Source organism: Schistosoma haematobium, chromosome 1 (genome assembly GCF_000699445.3).
Source record: "Schistosoma haematobium chromosome 1, whole genome shotgun sequence".
NCBI lineage: Eukaryota > Metazoa > Platyhelminthes > Trematoda > Strigeidida > Schistosomatidae > Schistosoma > Schistosoma haematobium.
The window spans coordinates 10,013,784-10,035,648 of NC_067196.1; the positions used below are offsets into that span (position 1 = coordinate 10,013,784).

A 21,865-nucleotide genomic window follows, 5' to 3' on the forward strand; every position below is an offset into this window, starting at 1 on the left:
GTTGCAGGTCGATATTATTAGGAAGTTGATCTAAGCTCTGTTGACCGGTTAGACCTTCGCGTTTAAGGATAGATTGCTTAAGTGTTTCGTAGGTTCCGAAACATCACTAGTAAACATACTAGGTGTTACGTACCTGTTGAATTCCCGTGGTAGTGCCTCGACTACTGCGAGGAATTGTGCACGTGTGTCGCTCACGCCATGCTCGTGGAAGTCGGCTTCTGCGCAGCAGAACCAGGCTTCGATATTGTCTGGCCAGAAGGGTATTGATTTAAGCGAAGGTGGGGACACAGTCTTTGACTTAAGCACCTTAGGTGTCTGATCCGTCATGGCGGCATATCAAGTGCAAGAATGGAAGGGAAAAATATATATATCCAAAAACACGGTGAAAAATATCACAATATATAAAAATTAAAGTAAAGCAATGATATATTAAATCGCAAAGAGGAAAAGACTCATTGTTAGCAGTTTGATGTACCAGATCACGTTGGGCTCAACAGTGAAGATGCCACAGGTATTAGAGGCTGACAACTCTTTGACCAGTAATACCTTCTACTCTGATTCGTACCCACCAAGTGAAATCAAAGGACAGAAGCGAGAAGGTTTGAAGATATATTTGACAGGTTATCAATATATTGAAGATTGACTGATCTAGGCTGGCTAGCGATCTCAAATCGTCTAAACTATCCATCCTACTTACTTACGCCTGCTAATCCTCGTAGAGCATAAGGCACTGACTGGAATTCTCCAACCAACGCATCATCATCAGTAAAAGCCTTCCACACTAGATCGCCGTGTCGTCTGGTGGTGATACTGGATACAGGCACCTTAAACCAGCGATTGCACACTAAAACTAGCAAGGTCAATAATAATTACGGACGTAATAGAACTACTTACTTTCGGAAATTATTTTACACAGCCTTCTTATTCGAATGTCATACGGTTGTCAAAACTTTGTTGAACATAATTCTATCGAGCTTGAGGGAATTTCGGCATCATATCCATACCGTTCTAAAAAATTTAGCTGCAAACGTATATTATTTGGTTTGGCATGTGCAAGTGCTTCTGATGAGTAATAGTTCAATTTCCAGCGAAAACTATGTAAATAATCACAATCAGCGCGTCACCAACTGACCAATGAGAATTCAGCGCTTCCTTCAATTTCTATCCCATCCATAACCAGTTTGGGAGTGGGGTAGTCGCGCTCATATTTAGTAAGCTTTAGTGCTGTGTGTTTTCCTTATTTTTAGGAGATTTATATATACCTGGTTACAAAATTCGCCATTTAAAAAGGTCCGGTTTTCTTTTTCTTTACGTGGGATGGACTACGCACAGATTTCGCTTATAAACAAATTTAATTTGATTGACGTAGAACTAAATGGTCCTCACGGGATATAGCTTATAAGCTACAAGCGGACTCAGCATCTTAACAACGGTTCAGTCTTTCACTTTTGTCAATTAGATTTGTTTTTTAACTGGTATTCGTTCTCAATATTGATTACAGTACGAATTATTTATTCTCCAAATTTCACTGTATTGTATGTAATTAGGCTACTAGCTCTTTTTTCTATCGAAGGCTGTACGCGCGTTTGCAACAGCGAGTACGATGTTCAGATCATATAGTCTGTCAATGATGTTAGGAACGACTAGTTTTATAGTTATCTATTTGTCTAAACATTTAAGCCTAAACATAACATGTCTCTTATAATTGCTAGATTTTGCTATTAGTGACAATAAAACTACACAAATATGGGTCACCAAATCAGTTATACCTCTCTTCTGTCATTGGAATTTACGATATCCACCTTGTACAGTTTACTCCATTGAACATACTATATGTATTTCCCATAAATTGTAGCGCATAGTGACAGTTGATTTATGTCACTCAAGTGGACAGCGACATATAAAAATTTTCAGAACGTATGCCAAATTCCTGTTACCAACTATTGCTATTGATTAATCAGAATCTATAATTGCGACGAAGTTACCAGGTTCCGGGCTATAATGTTCATTTACAGACTTTGCATTTCGCTCTGTATTCGAAATACTTTTCTACTGTGTATTTTGTATACCTCATGACCATAAAATTCCAGCCTAATTTATCAACATGTGCAATAGAAACTACTGATTATTTCACTGTAAAAGTAATATTTCTTGTCCTCACAGACGAACTTCGTTGTCATGGACTGAGAATAACGCGACTGATTTAATTTAGGCTTGAATATATCTTGAATTGATTCACTCCATGTATGAATATATATATATATATATATATATATATATACTTCTAGCTTAGTCTAACGGATTTCATTTTAGTAGTTTGAAGGTCATCATCCCAACATTATCATCGTTTTCCAGATAAGAGACAAAAAATTCAAAGCAAAAGTTAGTCTTCAGAATGACTGTTAAGTTGTCGTTCGATGGTGTAATCCCTTTACTCACAGCCGATGGAACACGCTTCACCTTTACAACACTTTAACTCGGTCACCAAATGTACTATCGTGTAGTTAGCTTTAAACCATACGTCCTGTGTATGGGCTATTTCTGTCTCAAAAGTAGGCTAGGGGGATAAAAATTTCTAATTTAATATATGAGAGTCGTGTTTTAACCACTAGTTCACCGCTAAATGCTCCAAGCTTCGTTCAGTAGTTAGTATGTGAACCCTGACTTCTGTAACAAAAGCAGATAACTTGATTTCCGAACCTATAATGTAATATTCAAAAGTTGAGTGCTTTATTTACTTAACCTTCGTTATCTCGGTTTTATACTATATTACACACTGAAAATGACATTGTTGTGCATAAACTCTATCATTCCGCTTAAAGACTAAAACATAACACGTTTAGTTGCAGACATTTTCGTGAGTTTAAATAGTCCAATGGCTGATTTATAGGATACGAATCTCATGGATTCAACATCATCAAAGCATCCTTCAAACACAAAGAAGTAGGGAATCATGATGAATGTTATCCACTGTTATTTACCCACCAAAGATAGGAATAAAGATGACAAAGATAAGTTTTACAAGAAACTGCAATCGATTGTAGAGAAGTGTTCAGGAAAATACCTGATCATCCTGATGGGACATATGAACATCCAAGTCGGAATAGACAACACCGAACAAGAAGTTATCATGGGACTACATGCAACAACTGGGAGAGAACAATGAGGATGACGAGAGGTTTACAAACTTGTGTGCATTCAACAAAATGGTTATAGGTGACCCTGAATTTCCCCACAAACACATACACATAGCTACATGGGTTTAACCTAATCACTCTGCACTAATCTTTGTACTAAATAATATACTTGTCAAAGTAAATACGTGGATATTTACCTAATTATCGTATACTATGGGAGAATTCATAGTGAACGGGAAATTAAAATTAACCACACTCGTGCATTATCTCAGCCCTCATATAAATCGAGTGGTTTATTTGGTGCCTCCTTGTATCAATGTTTGTGTCTAAGTATATAAGAAAAACTAAGTTTATTAAGTAAATATAGCACACAGAAAAAACTACAATAAAGTATTAACCTTCAGGAGAAATTTGGCAATAGATTATTCTTTACTGGTGAGGGTGACTTGGTCTACGTAGCCTAATTTCTCCGATGATTCATTTTCGCTATTTCATAGATATGAATTATAAAGTCAAGAAACCCTTATATATATTTCTGATGGAAATTTATTGAGTGTGTCATTAATTTAAGTGCCTTGAGGTATTTTTGTCGTATTTACTCCCACTCCAGAAACCATACATGTTTAGATAGACGATTACTAGATGTATTTAACGTGTCTCAATCATCTCTCTCAACGCTATTTCACATCACCCATCAAGCTGCTGTTTTACGTGGCACTTCTTCTTACTGTTATCGTGAATTAAATATTATATAAGTGCCTTTGTTAAATCTTTCTGTAGATTTCGAATTAATTTGTAAATCTGTGTATACTCAATTATGGGGAATACTCCGACTCACTATAAAAGACGCTTTTCTGGAGACGTTTGTGGCAGACTCCCTAACTCAACACCACCTGGTGTCAGTGTTACTATCCCTCCACCGAAAAACGAAATACTCATAGTTTGACAGTAAGTAACTTTTGATTGCCCTTTCAATAGGTTGATAACTTGTTTATATTGTGTAAATATTCGTTAGCAATTAGGTTGGCGAACAAGCTTGAATGATTTTATGTTCTATAGTGAAACAAAATGCTTAGATTATTTATGAGTGGTTTATGATATATAGTCATGTTCATTGTTTACTTTGATGTAAACTTCTGAGCGAAACAAGTATGGAATTAGATTAAATACTTATCAACCATGATACGTAGTTGTGTCGCATTATAAAAGAAATAGTGCTAGCAATGTTAACCATCAAGTCGCTACCAAACAACTAATGTATAGTTAAAAATAAAGATATGAGACTTATCAGTTCATTCTTATATGGCTAATCGAATTTGTATGCTACTAAACAGCCTCGGACTAAATCTTTGCATCGGATGTTTTTAGTTTCTTTTGGTGATTCTCTTTCATGATACCATCAGTCTTTTTAGATCCAGCCACTCGTAGACAATTTAGGACCTGGCCTAAATGCATATATATCATATTTGGGAAGCCTCATTTCGGAGAAGTGAGGAAGCCGAAAAAAATACGAAGAGAAGCAAAAGAGAGCAAGTAATATGAACCACCGTGTAAGGTTAAATAAAGAAACACCAGCTTAAAAAGGACAAATAAAATAGAAAAACACCAGCCCGTTTCTATACTAATATTTTCATATAGATATATGCACGGATGCTATTGCAACTGATTTTAAGCCGTGTTACCAAATGTCTACGGCTAAACATTATGACTATCTCTCCGGTCCTAAACACAGAGTTTAAATCTACGCACACGAACTTCACGAAGCGATGTTATTCCTTCGTTTGGCTGCCATTCATTTTCTCCCAGCCTACTCCCATACTAGTCACTATTACTCATTTCATTGGCAGTGGCTAGATATCGGTAGCACATCTCAATCACATGAATTGACGAAAGTCTAATGCTTCATCAATCAGTTTATCTTTCCTACCTAATGCCTTAAACCTTACCTCATCACTTACACGATAGCTCCATCATACACAAGCCATACCATAAATACACTTATAATAAATTGATCGCAATCTGTTTATGTCTTCTACGCTCATAGCGAATGCTTTCACTGTCTTAACTTTATGGTACTTACGTTTCCCGAGAAAACTCTGGGTTGTCAATTTTCTCCAAAGAAACTAAACGCTAAACACCAAAAACTACACGGTCAATTTAGTAAATTATTGGTCATGTTCATCCGGAACTCGTTTAATTGTGCTAATAAATTGGACAACCCACAAGGAGAAAATGCCTAATTATTCGTTAATTCCTCATTCTGTCGAATAATAGATGTATAATCTAGTATGGTTTCGGTTAAATGAATTATTGTCTATGAGTTAGGAATAAATATTTTGTATTGTTTTCTTTTGTTTACCTCTACAAACATTGTTGCACACTTCAGTTTTAGTTCTAGCTAGTCAACTTTCATGAGTGACTTACTTGTCCGTCCGCACCCCCCTCCAATCCGTGATTTACGGATATACGTTTCGTTTTGTTTATCATTAACAAGACCAAAGAATTCACCTCTTAATTCCAGTTAATCAGTAATCACTATTCAGTTGTTTGGTTGTTCATTTCTTTAAAGTGACCTGAACAACTTCACTAAAAATAAATTTTTGATGTGACATTTTCTTACAGTCGATTGGATAATCTCTTATATATGTACGTGTATATACACCATGAGTAACCAGTACTTTTATTTCAAAACTTGACCTAATTCAGTTTTACAAAAAAGAGTTGAAATCGATCAAATATATCTGGCTATTTTGTGGTGTCTAATTTAAACTATACACGACAGTATTATTATCATTACCTAATTTCTCTCTTAGGATTTATCACGTTCTGCTCCAGCCGATTATCCTAATAATGAAATGTCAGTAAACGACGACAATGTTAGTCCTAATGACAAAGATACAATCTCAATTGATGAAGCTACGTCAATGATGCGAGCTGCCAGTCTACGTGAACCTATCAATATAATCGATGCTCATGATAATCTTGATAATAATCGGTTATACAATGTGCTACCATCTGCCAAAACGGTAACGTCAACAATTTCTAGTGGTGATGAGAAAATTTCCAATTTTCTTCACGAAAGACCATCTAGTGCAGGTCCATTATATTCAACAGATGAACAAATAATGTATAAGCATAGTCAACCACAAATCATTTTAAATAATGTTTCAAGAGATCGTGCAAGAACTTTACCATCCAGAAAGTTGGTTGGCTTAAAACTTCCTACTGTTTTTCGATGGAATGGTGGTGGTAAAGATATATATATTAGTGGAACTTTTAATAACTGGGAGAAAAGAATCCCTATGGTTAAAAGGTAATTTATTTTGTGAAATAAATATCTCTTTTTAGTTCATTTTGTTCTTGTATTATAATAAAAAGGAATGTTATTTTACACCTGTTTTATATCATAATCAAATTTAAGTTCATTTATAATTGTCCCGATTATCCCGTTGTTGATGACTTGACCGGAATTCAGTCAGTTTTAGTTGGTATATGTACATCCTGTGAGAATTGTCTCGATATAGCCAATTGTGACACGAGTTTGTATAGAATAGATAGAATGTGGCTAGCAGTACAAACCTGGAAGCGCGTTTCATTCTATTTGGAGCTCTTCAGCCACATGCATCTGTATTCTATAATTATTGTTCACTCTAAGACTTGAATCTATTACCTTTAGTTTCAAAAGCTAACCCATTATCCAATTGGCTAATGAGTCCGATAGCCACTCACTTAATTTTAATCTAATTTGTAATCCTTCGGAATATCACATTGTTTATATTTTGATTGAAATCTGATCAGTCTTAGTTGGTATATATTCAGGTACATCCATCTATCAAGTCCCAAATAGAACAAAATGCTCATCCTCGATTTCATTACCAACCACATTCCATCTATTTTATGCAATCAAATATGTTTGAATCCAGCCATTATGCGATTAAATGACAAATGATCAGTAAACTTTATCAGGTCAGATTATTAGGACACTGAATAATCATTCTGTTAGTTTATGATAGCAAATTTCATCAATGTATCAGAAGAAGAGACTCTTCAAAAAAATATTTGTTCGAATTATATGAATCTAACCAATCAATGAAGACCGATTGATACCGTTAATCCTTAATCGGACAATAGAAAATGTAGTTTTGCATCGTGTAATTAGTTGAATTCGACAAATTTGAAGTGTCAGATGGGTTTTGTGGATATTATAGTAATTTCAATGGTTAAGATCATGAGTCAGTTGAAGCTAGACCACCATGGAAAATCTGAAAGCACCGGATGGCCGTTTTGTCCTATTGTGGGACTCCTCAGTAGTGATGCTTGATAATTTGATTCTTTCCTATTGGAATTGTGATGTTTGCAATACCAGATTAATTAAAGTATCTCCTAGTGTTTAAATAATTTTTCTAGCCTAGTTAACTAAACAATAATTTCCATACGTTGTTAATTTGTTACGATACATTGAAATAATCTATCACTTTAATGAATATAAGATCTCAAAATGATAATAATGATAATGATGGTAGTAGCAGTAGTAGTAAATTTTCCAATAACTATAAATCATAACATTATAGAGGTTATAATGGTGTCAAGGTTATGAAATGTAAGTATTATGTGTTAAATGATGCCCATATATATTCTATTCTGAATAAATGAGTTTTGATTCATTATTTTATTATGAATATAAAACAATCGGCTATGTGTAACAAATTGAATGGTAAAGTAGTCGAAATAATGTAATAACAATGGTAATAAGAAGGAATAAATATTGAGAATGTGATTCGAAAAGGCGGACTGAAAAGTTATGCATGCTAGGTTACTGGTACACGAGATCTAAAAGAAAATAAAGAGTGAATGCCTCTGTCCCATTATAACTGATTCTGATTCATATTAACTAATGTCTTTAATCACTGATGAAAGTTATTGCGTGAATACCAACTAACATTAGCTCAAATCGATAATCATTGACTTCATGAACTGATACCATGTTTTGATTTGGTCACTTCTACATTTTTGTTAACTTACTTCTATACCTGTCAAAATAAGATTGATAAATATGTCGTCAGAAATTCTTGATTGAAACATAAATATTTTTTAAAACGAAGTATATAGTCTCTGTTTTATTTACCTTCAACGTTGCTTACCGCATAATCACTATTCAACTTACATTAATCAATTCATCCATATTATAAGTAGTCAGTTTGTTGACATTGACTTTTAAGTATACTAATCAGTTATTTCTTCTAAAAACACTATTAATAAGTATCATAGACATTGAAAAGTGATATTAATGGGATTTTTTTAAAAAAGAAGTATTATAATCCATTAACAGTTTAAATACTTATGTTATGCTTTGTAACCATTCATAATTATAAAATGCTTTGTGTTATGATAAGCTCTATATTTTTTTTCATATTCATTATTGTGCCACCAAATGCCCTGGTACGGCCGAGAGTGAGGAGAGATCGCTCTCCTCTCCAAATGCTCTCACATGGCCACGCGTATATAGCCTCTGCCAGGGAAGTCCTACTCACTGACTTCTCGCGACGGGGGTGTTGTTTACGAAATTGAGAGGACGAAAAGCGGATGTCTGGCACTTCAATCGGGAAGGTGGACACGAAGAGTCCACCTAGGGAGTTGGAAAACCCTGATCCAAAAGCATTGGTGCACATGGGCTCCAGTACCCTGAGGGAACAAATGGCATATGAACCAATTATTGGTCACTGACTACTATGGGATTGTATCTGCTGACGTTGCTTCACCGTCTTGTGTGTCAGACCTTTAGGTCGAAGGCTCGGGGTGTGGCCTCCTAAGAAGACCCTTTGTGTTGGTCTGGGCACCCGTCCAGTATCACAGCCCACTCACAAATCAAGTGACCTGTGTGGCTTATATGCATTCGGTACCCCTTTGTACCAATATTTATATGTTCAAATAAATAAATAAATTCATTATTGTTAAAATGTTATAATAAATATTACCAAGTTTTTGTATTTCATGATCTAAAAAGTTTTAGGTCTACTTAATTAGAGAAGGTCACAGAATACTACTACTACTACTACTACTACTACTACTACTACTACTACTACTACTACTACTACTACTACTACTACTACTACTACTACTACTACTACTACTACTACTACTACTACTACTACTACTACTACTACTACTACTACTACTACTACTACTACTACTACTACTACTACTACTACTACTACTACTACTACTACTACTACTACTACTACTACTACTACTACTACTACTACTACTACTACTACTACTACTACTACTACTACTACTACTACTACTACTACTACTACTACTACTACTACTACTACTACTACTACTACTACTACTACTACTACTACTACTACTACTACTACTACTACTACTACTACTACTACTACTACTACTACTACTACTACTACTACTACTACTACTACTACTACTACTACTACTACTACTACTACTACTACTACTACTACTACTACTACTACTACTACTACTACTACTACTACTACTACTACTACTACTACTACTACTACTACTACTACTACTACTACTACTACTACTACTACTACTACTACTACTACTACTACTACTACTACTACTACTACTACTACTACTACTACTACTACTACTACTACTACTACTACTACTACTACTACTACTACTACTACTACTACTACTACTACTACTACTACTACTACTACTACTACTACTACTACTACTACTACTACTACTACTACTACTACTACTACTACTACTACTACTACTACTACTACTACTACTACTACTACTACTACTACTACTACTACTACTACTACTACTACTACTACTACTACTACTACTACTACTACTACTACTACTACTACTACTACTACTACTACTACTACTACTACTACTACTACTACTACTACTACTACTACTACTACTACTACTCTACTACTACTACTACTACTACTACTACTACTACTACTACTACTACTACTACTACTACTACTACTACTACTACTACTACTACTACTACTCCTACTACTACTACTACTACTACTACTACTACTACTACTACTACTACTACTACTACTACTACTACTACTACTACTCTACTACTACTACTACTACTACTACTACTACTACTACGACTACTACGACTACTACTACTACTACTACTACTACTACTACTACTACTACTACTACTACTACTACGACTACTACGACTACTACGACTACTACGACTACTACGACTACTACGACTACTACGACTACTACGACTACTACGACTACTACGACTACTACGACTACTACGACTACTACGACTACTACGACTACTACGACTACTACGACTACTACGACTACTACGACTACTACGACTACTACGACTACTACGACTACTACGACTACTACGACTACTACGACTACTACGACTACTACGACTACTACGACTACTACGACTACTACGACTACTACGACTACTACGACTACTACGACTACTACGACTACTACGACTACTACGACTACTACGACTACTACGACTACTACGACTACTACGACTACTACGACTACTACGACTACTACGACTACTACGACTACTACGACTACTACGACTACTACGACTACTACGACTACTACGACTACTACGACTACTACGACTACTACGACTACTACGACTACTACGACTACTACGACTACTACGACTACTACGACTACTACGACTACTACGACTACTACGACTACTACGACTACTACGACTACTACGACTACTACGACTACTACGACTACTACGACTACTACGACTACTACGACTACTACGACTACTACGACTACTACGACTACTACGACTACTACGACTACTACGACTACTACGACTACTACGACTACTACGACTACTACGACTACTACGACTACTACGACTACTACGACTACTACGACTACTACGACTACTACGACTACTACGACTACTACGACTACTACGACTACTACGACTACTACGACTACTACGACTACTACGACTACTACGACTACTACGACTACTACGACTACTACGACTACTACGACTACTACGACTACTACGACTACTACGACTACTACGACTACTACGACTACTACGACTACTACGACTACTACGACTACTACGACTACTACGACTACTACGACTACTACGACTACTACGACTACTACGACTACTACGACTACTACGACTACTACGACTACTACGACTACTACGACTACTACGACTACTACGACTACTACGACTACTACGACTACTACGACTACTACGACTACTACGACTACTACGACTACTACGACTACTACGACTACTACGACTACTACGACTACTACGACTACTACGACTACTACGACTACTACGACTACTACGACTACTACGACTACTACGACTACTACGACTACTACGACTACTACGACTACTACGACTACTACGACTACTACGACTACTACGACTACTACGACTACTACGACTACTACGACTACTACGACTACTACGACTACTACGACTACTACGACTACTACGACTACTACGACTACTACGACTACTACGACTACTACGACTACTACGACTACTACGACTACTACGACTACTACGACTACTACGACTACTACGACTACTACGACTACTACGACTACTACGACTACTACGACTACTACGACTACTACGACTACTACGACTACTACGACTACTACGACTACTACGACTACTACGACTACTACGACTACTACGACTACTACGACTACTACGACTACTACGACTACTACGACTACTACGACTACTACGACTACTACGACTACTACGACTACTACGACTACTACGACTACTACGACTACTACGACTACTACGACTACTACGACTACTACGACTACTACGACTACTACGACTACTACGACTACTACGACTACTACGACTACTACGACTACTACGACTACTACGACTACTACGACTACTACGACTACTACGACTACTACGACTACTACGACTACTACGACTACTACGACTACTACGACTACTACGACTACTACGACTACTACGACTACTACGACTACTACGACTACTACGACTACTACGACTACTACGACTACTACGACTACTACGACTACTACGACTACTACGACTACTACGACTACTACGACTACTACGACTACTACGACTACTACGACTACTACGACTACTACGACTACTACGACTACTACGACTACTACGACTACTACGACTACTACGACTACTACGACTACTACGACTACTACGACTACTACGACTACTACGACTACTACGACTACTACGACTACTACGACTACTACGACTACTACGACTACTACGACTACTACGACTACTACGACTACTACGACTACTACGACTACTACGACTACTACGACTACTACGACTACTACGACTACTACGACTACTACGACTACTACGACTACTACGACTACTACGACTACTACGACTACTACGACTACTACGACTACTACGACTACTACGACTACTACGACTACTACGACTACTACGACTACTACGACTACTACGACTACTACGACTACTACGACTACTACGACTACTACGACTACTACGACTACTACGACTACTACGACTACTACGACTACTACGACTACTACGACTACTACGACTACTACGACTACTACGACTACTACGACTACTACGACTACTACGACTACTACGACTACTACGACTACTACGACTACTACGACTACTACGACTACTACGACTACTACGACTACTACGACTACTACGACTACTACGACTACTACGACTACTACGACTACTACGACTACTACGACTACTACGACTACTACGACTACTACGACTACTACGACTACTACGACTACTACGACTACTACGACTACTACGACTACTACGACTACTACGACTACTACGACTACTACGACTACTACGACTACTACGACTACTACGACTACTACGACTACTACGACTACTACGACTACTACGACTACTACGACTACTACGACTACTACGACTACTACGACTACTACGACTACTACGACTACTACGACTACTACGACTACTACGACTACTACGACTACTACGACTACTACGACTACTACGACTACTACGACTACTACGACTACTACGACTACTACGACTACTACGACTACTACGACTACTACGACTACTACGACTACTACGACTACTACGACTACTACGACTACTACGACTACTACGACTACTACGACTACTACGACTACTACGACTACTACGACTACTACGACTACTACGACTACTACGACTACTACGACTACTACGACTACTACGACTACTACGACTACTACGACTACTACGACTACTACGACTACTACGACTACTACGACTACTACGACTACTACGACTACTACGACTACTACGACTACTACGACTACTACGACTACTACGACTACTACGACTACTACGACTACTACGACTACTACGACTACTACGACTACTACGACTACTACGACTACTACGACTACTACGACTACTACGACTACTACGACTACTACGACTACTACGACTACTACGACTACTACGACTACTACGACTACTACGACTACTACGACTACTACGACTACTACGACTACTACGACTACTACGACTACTACGACTACTACGACTACTACGACTACTACGACTACTACGACTACTACGACTACTACGACTACTACGACTACTACGACTACTACGACTACTACGACTACTACGACTACTACGACTACTACGACTACTACGACTACTACGACTACTACGACTACTACGACTACTACGACTACTACGACTACTACGACTACTACGACTACTACGACTACTACGACTACTACGACTACTACGACTACTACGACTACTACGACGACTACTACGACTACTACGACTACTACGACTACTACGACTACTACGACTACTACGACTACTACGACTACTACGACTACTACGACTACTACGACTACTACGACTACTACGACTACTACGACTACTACGACTACTACGACTACTACGACTACTACGACTACTACGACTACTACGACTACTACGACTACTACGACTACTACGACTACTACTACTACTACATATTGGACAGAAAGTATTATTGTGTAAAAACATTTACTCTCTTCAATTGATGGTTGTTTCAGTTCTATAGTTTAAAAACCTGTATTTCATAATGGTACAATCGATTTGATAATGTTATGAGTTACGATTTTGCGAATAAATTTTCGGTCGCTGAAATAAAAGAAAAGAATGCTGATTGATAGTTGGAGTGGTCAACGGATGTCGGTTTATGAGACTGAATTATTGACATAAATCTTAAAGAAAATCGCTTTCTATTAAAATAGGCTTCTCGTTGTAATAACATAACATGCTTCTACACAAATATTAACACAAAAGTAAACGTGACTAGAAATCATGTAATAAATAAACGATTAAAACATGACAACAATAGGACACTCACTTTAGAAAGAACTTAATGCCTAATCATAAGCCGTAATTCTTAGTTTAAGCGAAGACAGGGAGTGTAAATCTAAGTGTAAAATCTAAGAACCATACAGTAAATACTTCGTTTGCAAAATATCAGTCAATCGTCTCAGACTTCATTGTTCCTTCGTTTCTACACCAATCATTCTCTGTTCTCGTTCTCTTTTCCTTAATTTTTTAATCTGCTGCCAGGTATTTCACTTTCGACTGATGATACATACTACTTATATCTATGGACATCAGTAGCACACACCACGGGAGTACCAAAGTTTAGCCTAAAATAGCTGGTCATTGCTTTCTGATTTTCAGTGATGATGCCCTAGTTAATGTCTTAGTTAGGAAAAATTTCAGATTGAATAGATTTATACAAACTACCTTATTAAACTAGGATTGATTGAGTTAGAATGACATATTCGATGCCCGAAAATAGATTGACAATGACAAGAACTGGTACATTTTTCTTGATAATTACGCCTCTGTATTATGATGGTGTGACAACTTGAACTGATGTGTACATTCGACAGGTTCTTTGTTGCGTATGACTGACTATATATAACTAAATTTTCTTCTGTTATTTTGTCCATTATTCTTATTGTGTTATTTCTCTTAGAAACTCAGGAGTTTACGTAATTATTGATTGTAAACCTGGTATTCATCAATATAAGTATTTCATTGATGGGGCATGGTATCATGACCCAACTAAAGTGAGTGAGTGAATAGTAAGCGAAATATTTTGGTTTTTAATGCTTTTTTGTTGTATAATACATCCTTCGATGAAGTAAAATGACTGTATGAATTTCTGATATTCTTGACTTGAAAGTTCTAAATACGAGTCTTTCATGCATTCAACTTAAGAGACTCACAGAATTATTGATTCCACTGATGACGAGCTCACAATTGTTTATAAATACTTGATCTGTTTTGATGATGGTTGTAGTGGTTCTCGATATTGATATTGATTGTTAGTTGTTTTGAGTCACATATGTTCTTCAGTTGTAGGAATGTTGCCCTTGCTTTGCTAATTCTTGGCTTTATATTCGCATCGAGTCCTCCATGCTTATCACTGATACTGTCCAGGTACATGAAAGTCTCCACCTCTTCTAGAGCTCCTCCATCAAATGTGATTGGGTTGGCCATGCCGATTACTCCGATTGTTGGTGGAGTGATAGTTATAGGAAGGCCTGTGTGTAGCGCTTCAATGTCCATTGGGTTCAGTGAGGTTAGTTTATTCAAGAGTTCTTCAAAGTGTTCCACCCACCTGTTCCTCTATTCTTGAGTTTGAGTGATTGACTTACCTTCTTTGTCCATGACCGGTCATTCTGGTTTCCCTGTCAGTTTCCTCGTTGTGTCATGTAGTTGTTCCATATTTTCTTATGCAGCAGCGTTTTCCACTGTTGTTGCTAGGTTTTCGATATATTTCTGCTTATCGTCTCTAGTGCTCCTCTCCACTTGCTTGTTTGCTTCTGTGTATTTGTTCTGTGTCTTGATTTTCTGCTGTCTTGTTTGACTGTTGTAAGTTGCTGTTTTTTGTGCTTCCTTACTTGAATTATGTCAATGATTTTGACAGAGATCTATTTCTTACGATGATGCTTCTTGCGGTTCAAGACCTGTTGACACGTTGACGTTAGTGCATCTTTGGTTTCTTTACAGTTGTCCTGCATAGTGGTTTCTTCTTCTTTGAGTAGATCTTGTAAAACTTGGAACCTGCTGTTGAGTTTGTCAGTATGTCGAAGGAAGGCTGTATTGAACCTATTTAATACTGATTATTCAGTTGTTCAGTGCTCTTTCAGCTTCAGGTTCATCTTGGTAACCACCGGATGGTGACCTGGGGCCATGTCAGCTCCTCTCCTGGTTCTCATCTCTTCCATGAATCTTCTGAATATTTTAGTGATGCAAATATGATCAGTTTGGTTCTCTGTAGAGTGATCAGGAGAGACCCATACAGCTATGTGTGTGCGTCTGTGGAGAAATACAAGGTCACCTATAACCATTTTGTTGAATGCACACACAAGTTTGCGAACCTCTCGTCATCCTTGTTGTTTTCTCCCAGTTGGTGCATATAGTCCTATGATATCTTCATGTTCGATGTTGTCTATTCCGACTTGGGTGTTCAGGTGTCCCATCAGGATAATCAGGTCCTTTCGTGAACACATGTACATGTATTTTTATTAGTTTTCGCTCTGGTTGTCAGAAGGGATATCAGCCTCGTGACTTCCAAAGTATCTCGGCTTTCACTGTGAGGCGTCATATTTTTTCTGAATGAAGTTCCTTCAACTTTCAGAGCAGAGTTTAAATGGTGTAAATGACTTTCTTCTGATTCGCATTTTGCCAGCAGTGTTTCTATCTACGGAATTTGGTTGTTAAACCCACTCCCAAATCTCCTCGTTTACCCAAGCTTGCGACCGGCAGTATCCTTAGAAGAGCCACAAATGGAGTTCACAACTATTTATGAATATTTCTAAGTCGGATAAACTAAATTTGAAATTGATGCCTGATAAATAATACCTTTATGTGTACCTTTGTATGATGTATATGTTTGAATTTCGATAGTCTATGGGTTGATATATATATATATATATATATACATATATATATAAGCAGACTAGGATATATAGGTATGATCCTCGATCAATATTCAAATCCACCCACTTGATTTTCTTCCTCACGTACCATGTGGCCTTAAGACAATGTAATCTGTCTAGATTTACAGAAATATGTCTTATTTGAACTAGTTTGGGCTACCAGCAACTCTAAATTTTCGAAGTTTGTGATCAAGTGTTATTACTTCAGTTGGTTAAAATATTGACTAAATTTTGAGAGTCGGATGTTGTTCCATATGAGACAGGTCGTGGTTGCTGATCTCTCTAGTTTATAATAAGCAACGAAAATTCCCCCATAATGTTAAAAGAATTAGTTTAACTAATATGACCTCCGCAAACTTAGCTTACATAATCATTAGACGCTCAACGAGAGCCCAAGATCAGTGAACACGAATATAAACAAGACAGATTGGTTGCATGAAATATTTTACTCAGGCCTAATGCCCGACTGCTGAAATCTTATTACACTAGCTAGTACAGAACGATTTGGTATAGACTAAGACTAGTCAGACGAAGAAATAAATCACTGATGGTTAGTTTTGACTGTCAGAAGATGCAGATATCTTGCCTGTCATCCGAAACATATGACTCAATGTCAATCTCGAACTTATACGTTATCACCGTCTTCATTCTCTTAGTTATTGGTTTTTAAAATTGTTAATATTCCTGTTCCGATACTTTTTATTTATTAAATCTTTTCATATAATATAACTTTAGTTATATTTAAAATACTCTATTCAAATCATGATTATTAGTAATATGGGTTCGAATTATTCCGTTGTTATAATGTGTAACGGAATTTTGACTAGTCTTTGCTAACATATATTCATTCTCACAGATTGAAACCATGAGTCAGTTGAAGCTAGACCACCATTGAAAACCTGGAAGCACTGGACGGCCGTTTCGTCCTGGTATGGGACTCCTCAGCATGGTGGTGGCGCAACTTCGTGGATTGGTTGAAGTTAGACATTAACACCGTTGCATGCCGGCTCAGTGGTCTAATGGTTAAGTGATCGCGCGCGAAGCCAGTAGGTCCTGGGTTCGAATCCCGCGGGGTGTGGGATCGTGGCTGCGCACTACTGAGGAGTCCCATGCTAGGACGAAACGGCCGTCCAGTGCTTCCAGGTTTTCAATGGTGGTCTAGCTTCAACTGACTCATGATTTCAATCTGTGAAAATTTCTAAAATCTCCACAAACCCCTTCTGATAATATATTCATTCTATCTATTTTGCTAAATCAAGATAATCCTCACACAATTCACATATATTATCAATTAAAACTAAACAAAATTCAGTTCTAAATATTGACAATAAAATAATTCAAGCTTTTACTACTAGTGTTATTAACCTACCCTGGTAATATTGACTTATTATCCAGAGTGATTAGGTTTCAAATTGTGTTCACATTATTATTATTATTACTCTTATCAATTATCCTTATCTTCTCTTACCCCGTTCCCAGTCTAGTTGACCTTTTATTTTTATATATAAATGCTTTTAACAAGTATATGTGTGATCAGATTGTTCGAAATGTATTGCGCTAATATATCACATAATTCTGATAATCTTTGTCTTCTTATTACATTATCGAAACATTATATCCGTTTTGAACTCAGTAAATTATATGTTGATGTTTGAAGTAGAATCTATTGGATTCTAATCGCATATAAGATGAAACATATATTCCATATTCTATGGTTAACCATAATATATCTATGTCTACAATACTTATATTTATTTGTCAAATAGTACGTGAAGTGAGAAAACATCACATGTTAAAGGAAACTGAAATTGAAGAATGCACATGATTGTGACATTACAAACACTGATATAGTTACATGAATATACTACACAATATATAATCTTAATCATTTCTTCTTACAATGTGAAAAAAAGACTGTTGTAAATATGAGAATGTTCAAAGTATATAGTTCAATACGACAAATATTATTGTTTTACTGAGTAAGTAGTGACTTTAACACAAAGCTGTCTACTCCACTTGTTTAATGATAATAAAAACGCAAACGTTTTAATCCCTTTTATTACAGAAATTCTATTCAGTTTTTTTCCTTCTATGCTCAAAATATAATCAAAGTATTATGTAAATAAATGATGAATAATAAAACAACACGATAGAAATAAATAAAACCATCTATGTTCTACTCCTTTTATTGAATTCAATTTCAAATTTCGACCTGTAAGACAAGCCTCTATATTTTTGTTAACAAGAAAAAAGGATTATTGACACTTCCTCTAGTTACTATGTATAGGCTATTGGTTTTTGAAAATAAAAATCATACAAACCTATTTGTTTATTTGTTTTTCTCTCCTCTTATTCAATAAAAAAACTGATATCGTTCATCGTTTGATGATTATTGTAAACGTTATCAATCCTCACTGTTTCTCTCCGTCCTCACGAATGATTCTTATTTTACTATCTTTTTTTTCTATTTTCCCAACAGCCAACTGTAGACAATGAATATGGTACGAAAAATAATGTTGTTCAAGTCAGATCATCAGATTTTGATGTTCTACACGCGTTAGAACATGATCAAGCCAGTAGTCGAAGACGTTCAAATAGTTCAGAATCTAGCGAAGTATGTTTTTATTTTATTTTAAAAAATTGTATGTTTTTTGTTTTGTAAAGCACATTAAATGTTGAATATGTGTTTAAGTGTAAATGAATCATATATATTTCACCTCTGTCACCAAGACATTGTATTCACGAGTGAATTCGTTTTTGAACAAACTTGTACGCACAATAGACAAATCTAATCCGCAATGGTCTTGTGAATAAAGCTCTCAGTTGATTCAACTGGAAAGGAAATTTTGAATATAAAGGTAACTATATAGTGATTATGTTATAGTTTATTTATTTATGTTTCCAATATACATAGAAAGTTGATTAACTGGACTAATGAAATTCTAGCGAAATTTTTGAGTTTAATATCTTTAGTCATAAAAACTTATGCTTAGTTTACCTTCCTTTCTTAAGCTTACCTAAATCACTGACTTCACAATACTCACAATTCAAGTGAGACAACCTAAATTCTCTAGGCTTTTATGCTATCTAACATCTAAGTCTTTGTTTCAGAAAATACTAATCTGTGTTCCGACCTTAATAGACAAGCTGATCATTTGATATTCACAATCATTATCCCATAATCACAAACCCCAATAACTAAGAACATGTTCATGTTTAACCATCTTTTCTATATGAAATCTAATTCAATACTATCCGGATCACAAACCGAAGTAGGCTAAGGAGAACTTGAAACTGATAGCTATTAATCTCACAATCACTACTCTGACGGTTATCTCAAAGAGAAAACCTATCTACACAAAGAATACATTACTTATATTTGAACCTTGTGTTGGACATAAGAACCTCAGTGCGTCTTACTAAAGATCATCATCATGCGAACCTTATTTTGCTACGTATTGTGATTAATTCATGATAGACTTTTCTTACACAATGACAGAGGGTTGGCTCACTGGTTAAGACATTTAACATTACAGATTCGAACCTACTTCGGTTTGGGCAACTAAGTGGTATCACTTGCCCTTACACTTAAAGTATAGCTCGAAGTCAAGTATACTAACATGTACTGATTGAGTTGGACCAATAGATAAATCTCTAGTACAATTCAGTTGTGTAAAATGTGTAGAAAACACTATTGCTAATCGGTTTTGTATACATTAGATGTATATTGAACCGCCTCCAAGTTATTTGTTAAGCATTTTTCAATGGTTGAAATCATGAGTCAATTGAAGCTAGACCACCATGGAAAACCTGGAAACACTGGACGGCCGTTTCATCCTAGTATAGGACTCCTCAGCAGTACGCATCCACGATCCTACCCCCGCGAGATTCGAATCCGGGACGTATCATCAATACAAATTGGTAATGAATTGGATTAGTTACAGGACAATTGTACCGTATGATTCAAGCATACCAGCAAAACAAGAGCATGTAACATTCTCTTCCTTAGTTTTTTGTATCCTTCACATCGATTTTCTTTGTGAGAGGCAGGCGTTGAGCTTTTATGCATCATAAGTAATTTATGAGTTTATACATACAAAAAGGTTTCTTTTTTCTCTCTCTAAACATATTTTAGTTTTAACTTCGGGTTTTCTAATCCTTTATTTGTTTTGTGTTACTATTGGTATTGAAATTGTTTTGTTGCACACTGGATTCAGTATAACTTATTTTAGGATACATAATTTCAAAGTTGTCATTTGTTATGTTATTTTTATTCTACTTTTTGGCTGTTAAACATTGCCTTCGAAAACAGGATATTCATGCCGTATATGTTCCTTATCATAGATCCTTTTTAAGCACATTAGTCGTGTATGTTGGGACTAATGCTAAGTCTAAACTCAAATGATAAAGTGGTTTATGAAGTAGTGAATCTTCTGCTGAGGTAATTGAGACGTGTACTCCGTATGATCAACCGTTCCGTACCTCGACAGATATTGTTTGGTTTAGGAATGAAGTGGAAGAAAGCTAGGATTAGCCAAACTAAGAATCAGTGTCAGTCCATGAAGTTATTAACTTGTAGACTGAGCCGTTTAGGCAGATACAGACTATCTGATCGAAGTCTATGCGATGCTCGTAATCAGTGTTTGAAAATATTG

At 36.4% G+C, this 21,865-nt stretch overlaps 1 protein-coding gene across 3 annotated transcripts in view; it reads left to right on the top strand.

The window, feature by feature from the left end:
- The window catches only part of PRKAB1_1 (Protein kinase, AMP-activated, beta), a gene marked incomplete at its 5' end in the record, with an annotated part of 59,475 nt that overhangs the window by 11,576 nt on the left and 26,034 nt on the right, over window positions 1-21,865 (top strand). Inside the window, 7 exons of one of the 3 annotated variants that reach the window (XM_051209732.1) lie at window positions 1,112-1,211; window positions 1,248-1,290; window positions 3,918-4,085; window positions 5,951-6,450; window positions 15,239-15,332; window positions 19,690-19,824; window positions 19,875-20,068. In XM_051209732.1, coding sequence (XP_051073107.1) covers window positions 5,993-6,450; window positions 15,239-15,332; window positions 19,690-19,824; window positions 19,875-19,889 — 702 coding nt within the window. In that variant the 3' untranslated portion in view covers window positions 19,890-20,068. Of the gene's footprint in view, window positions 1-1,111; window positions 1,212-1,247; window positions 1,291-3,917; window positions 4,086-5,950; window positions 6,451-15,238; window positions 15,333-19,689; window positions 19,825-19,874; window positions 20,069-21,865 lie in introns of those variants that run through there. The other 2 variants (XM_051209731.1, XM_035731538.2) reach the window with 2 other exon arrangements.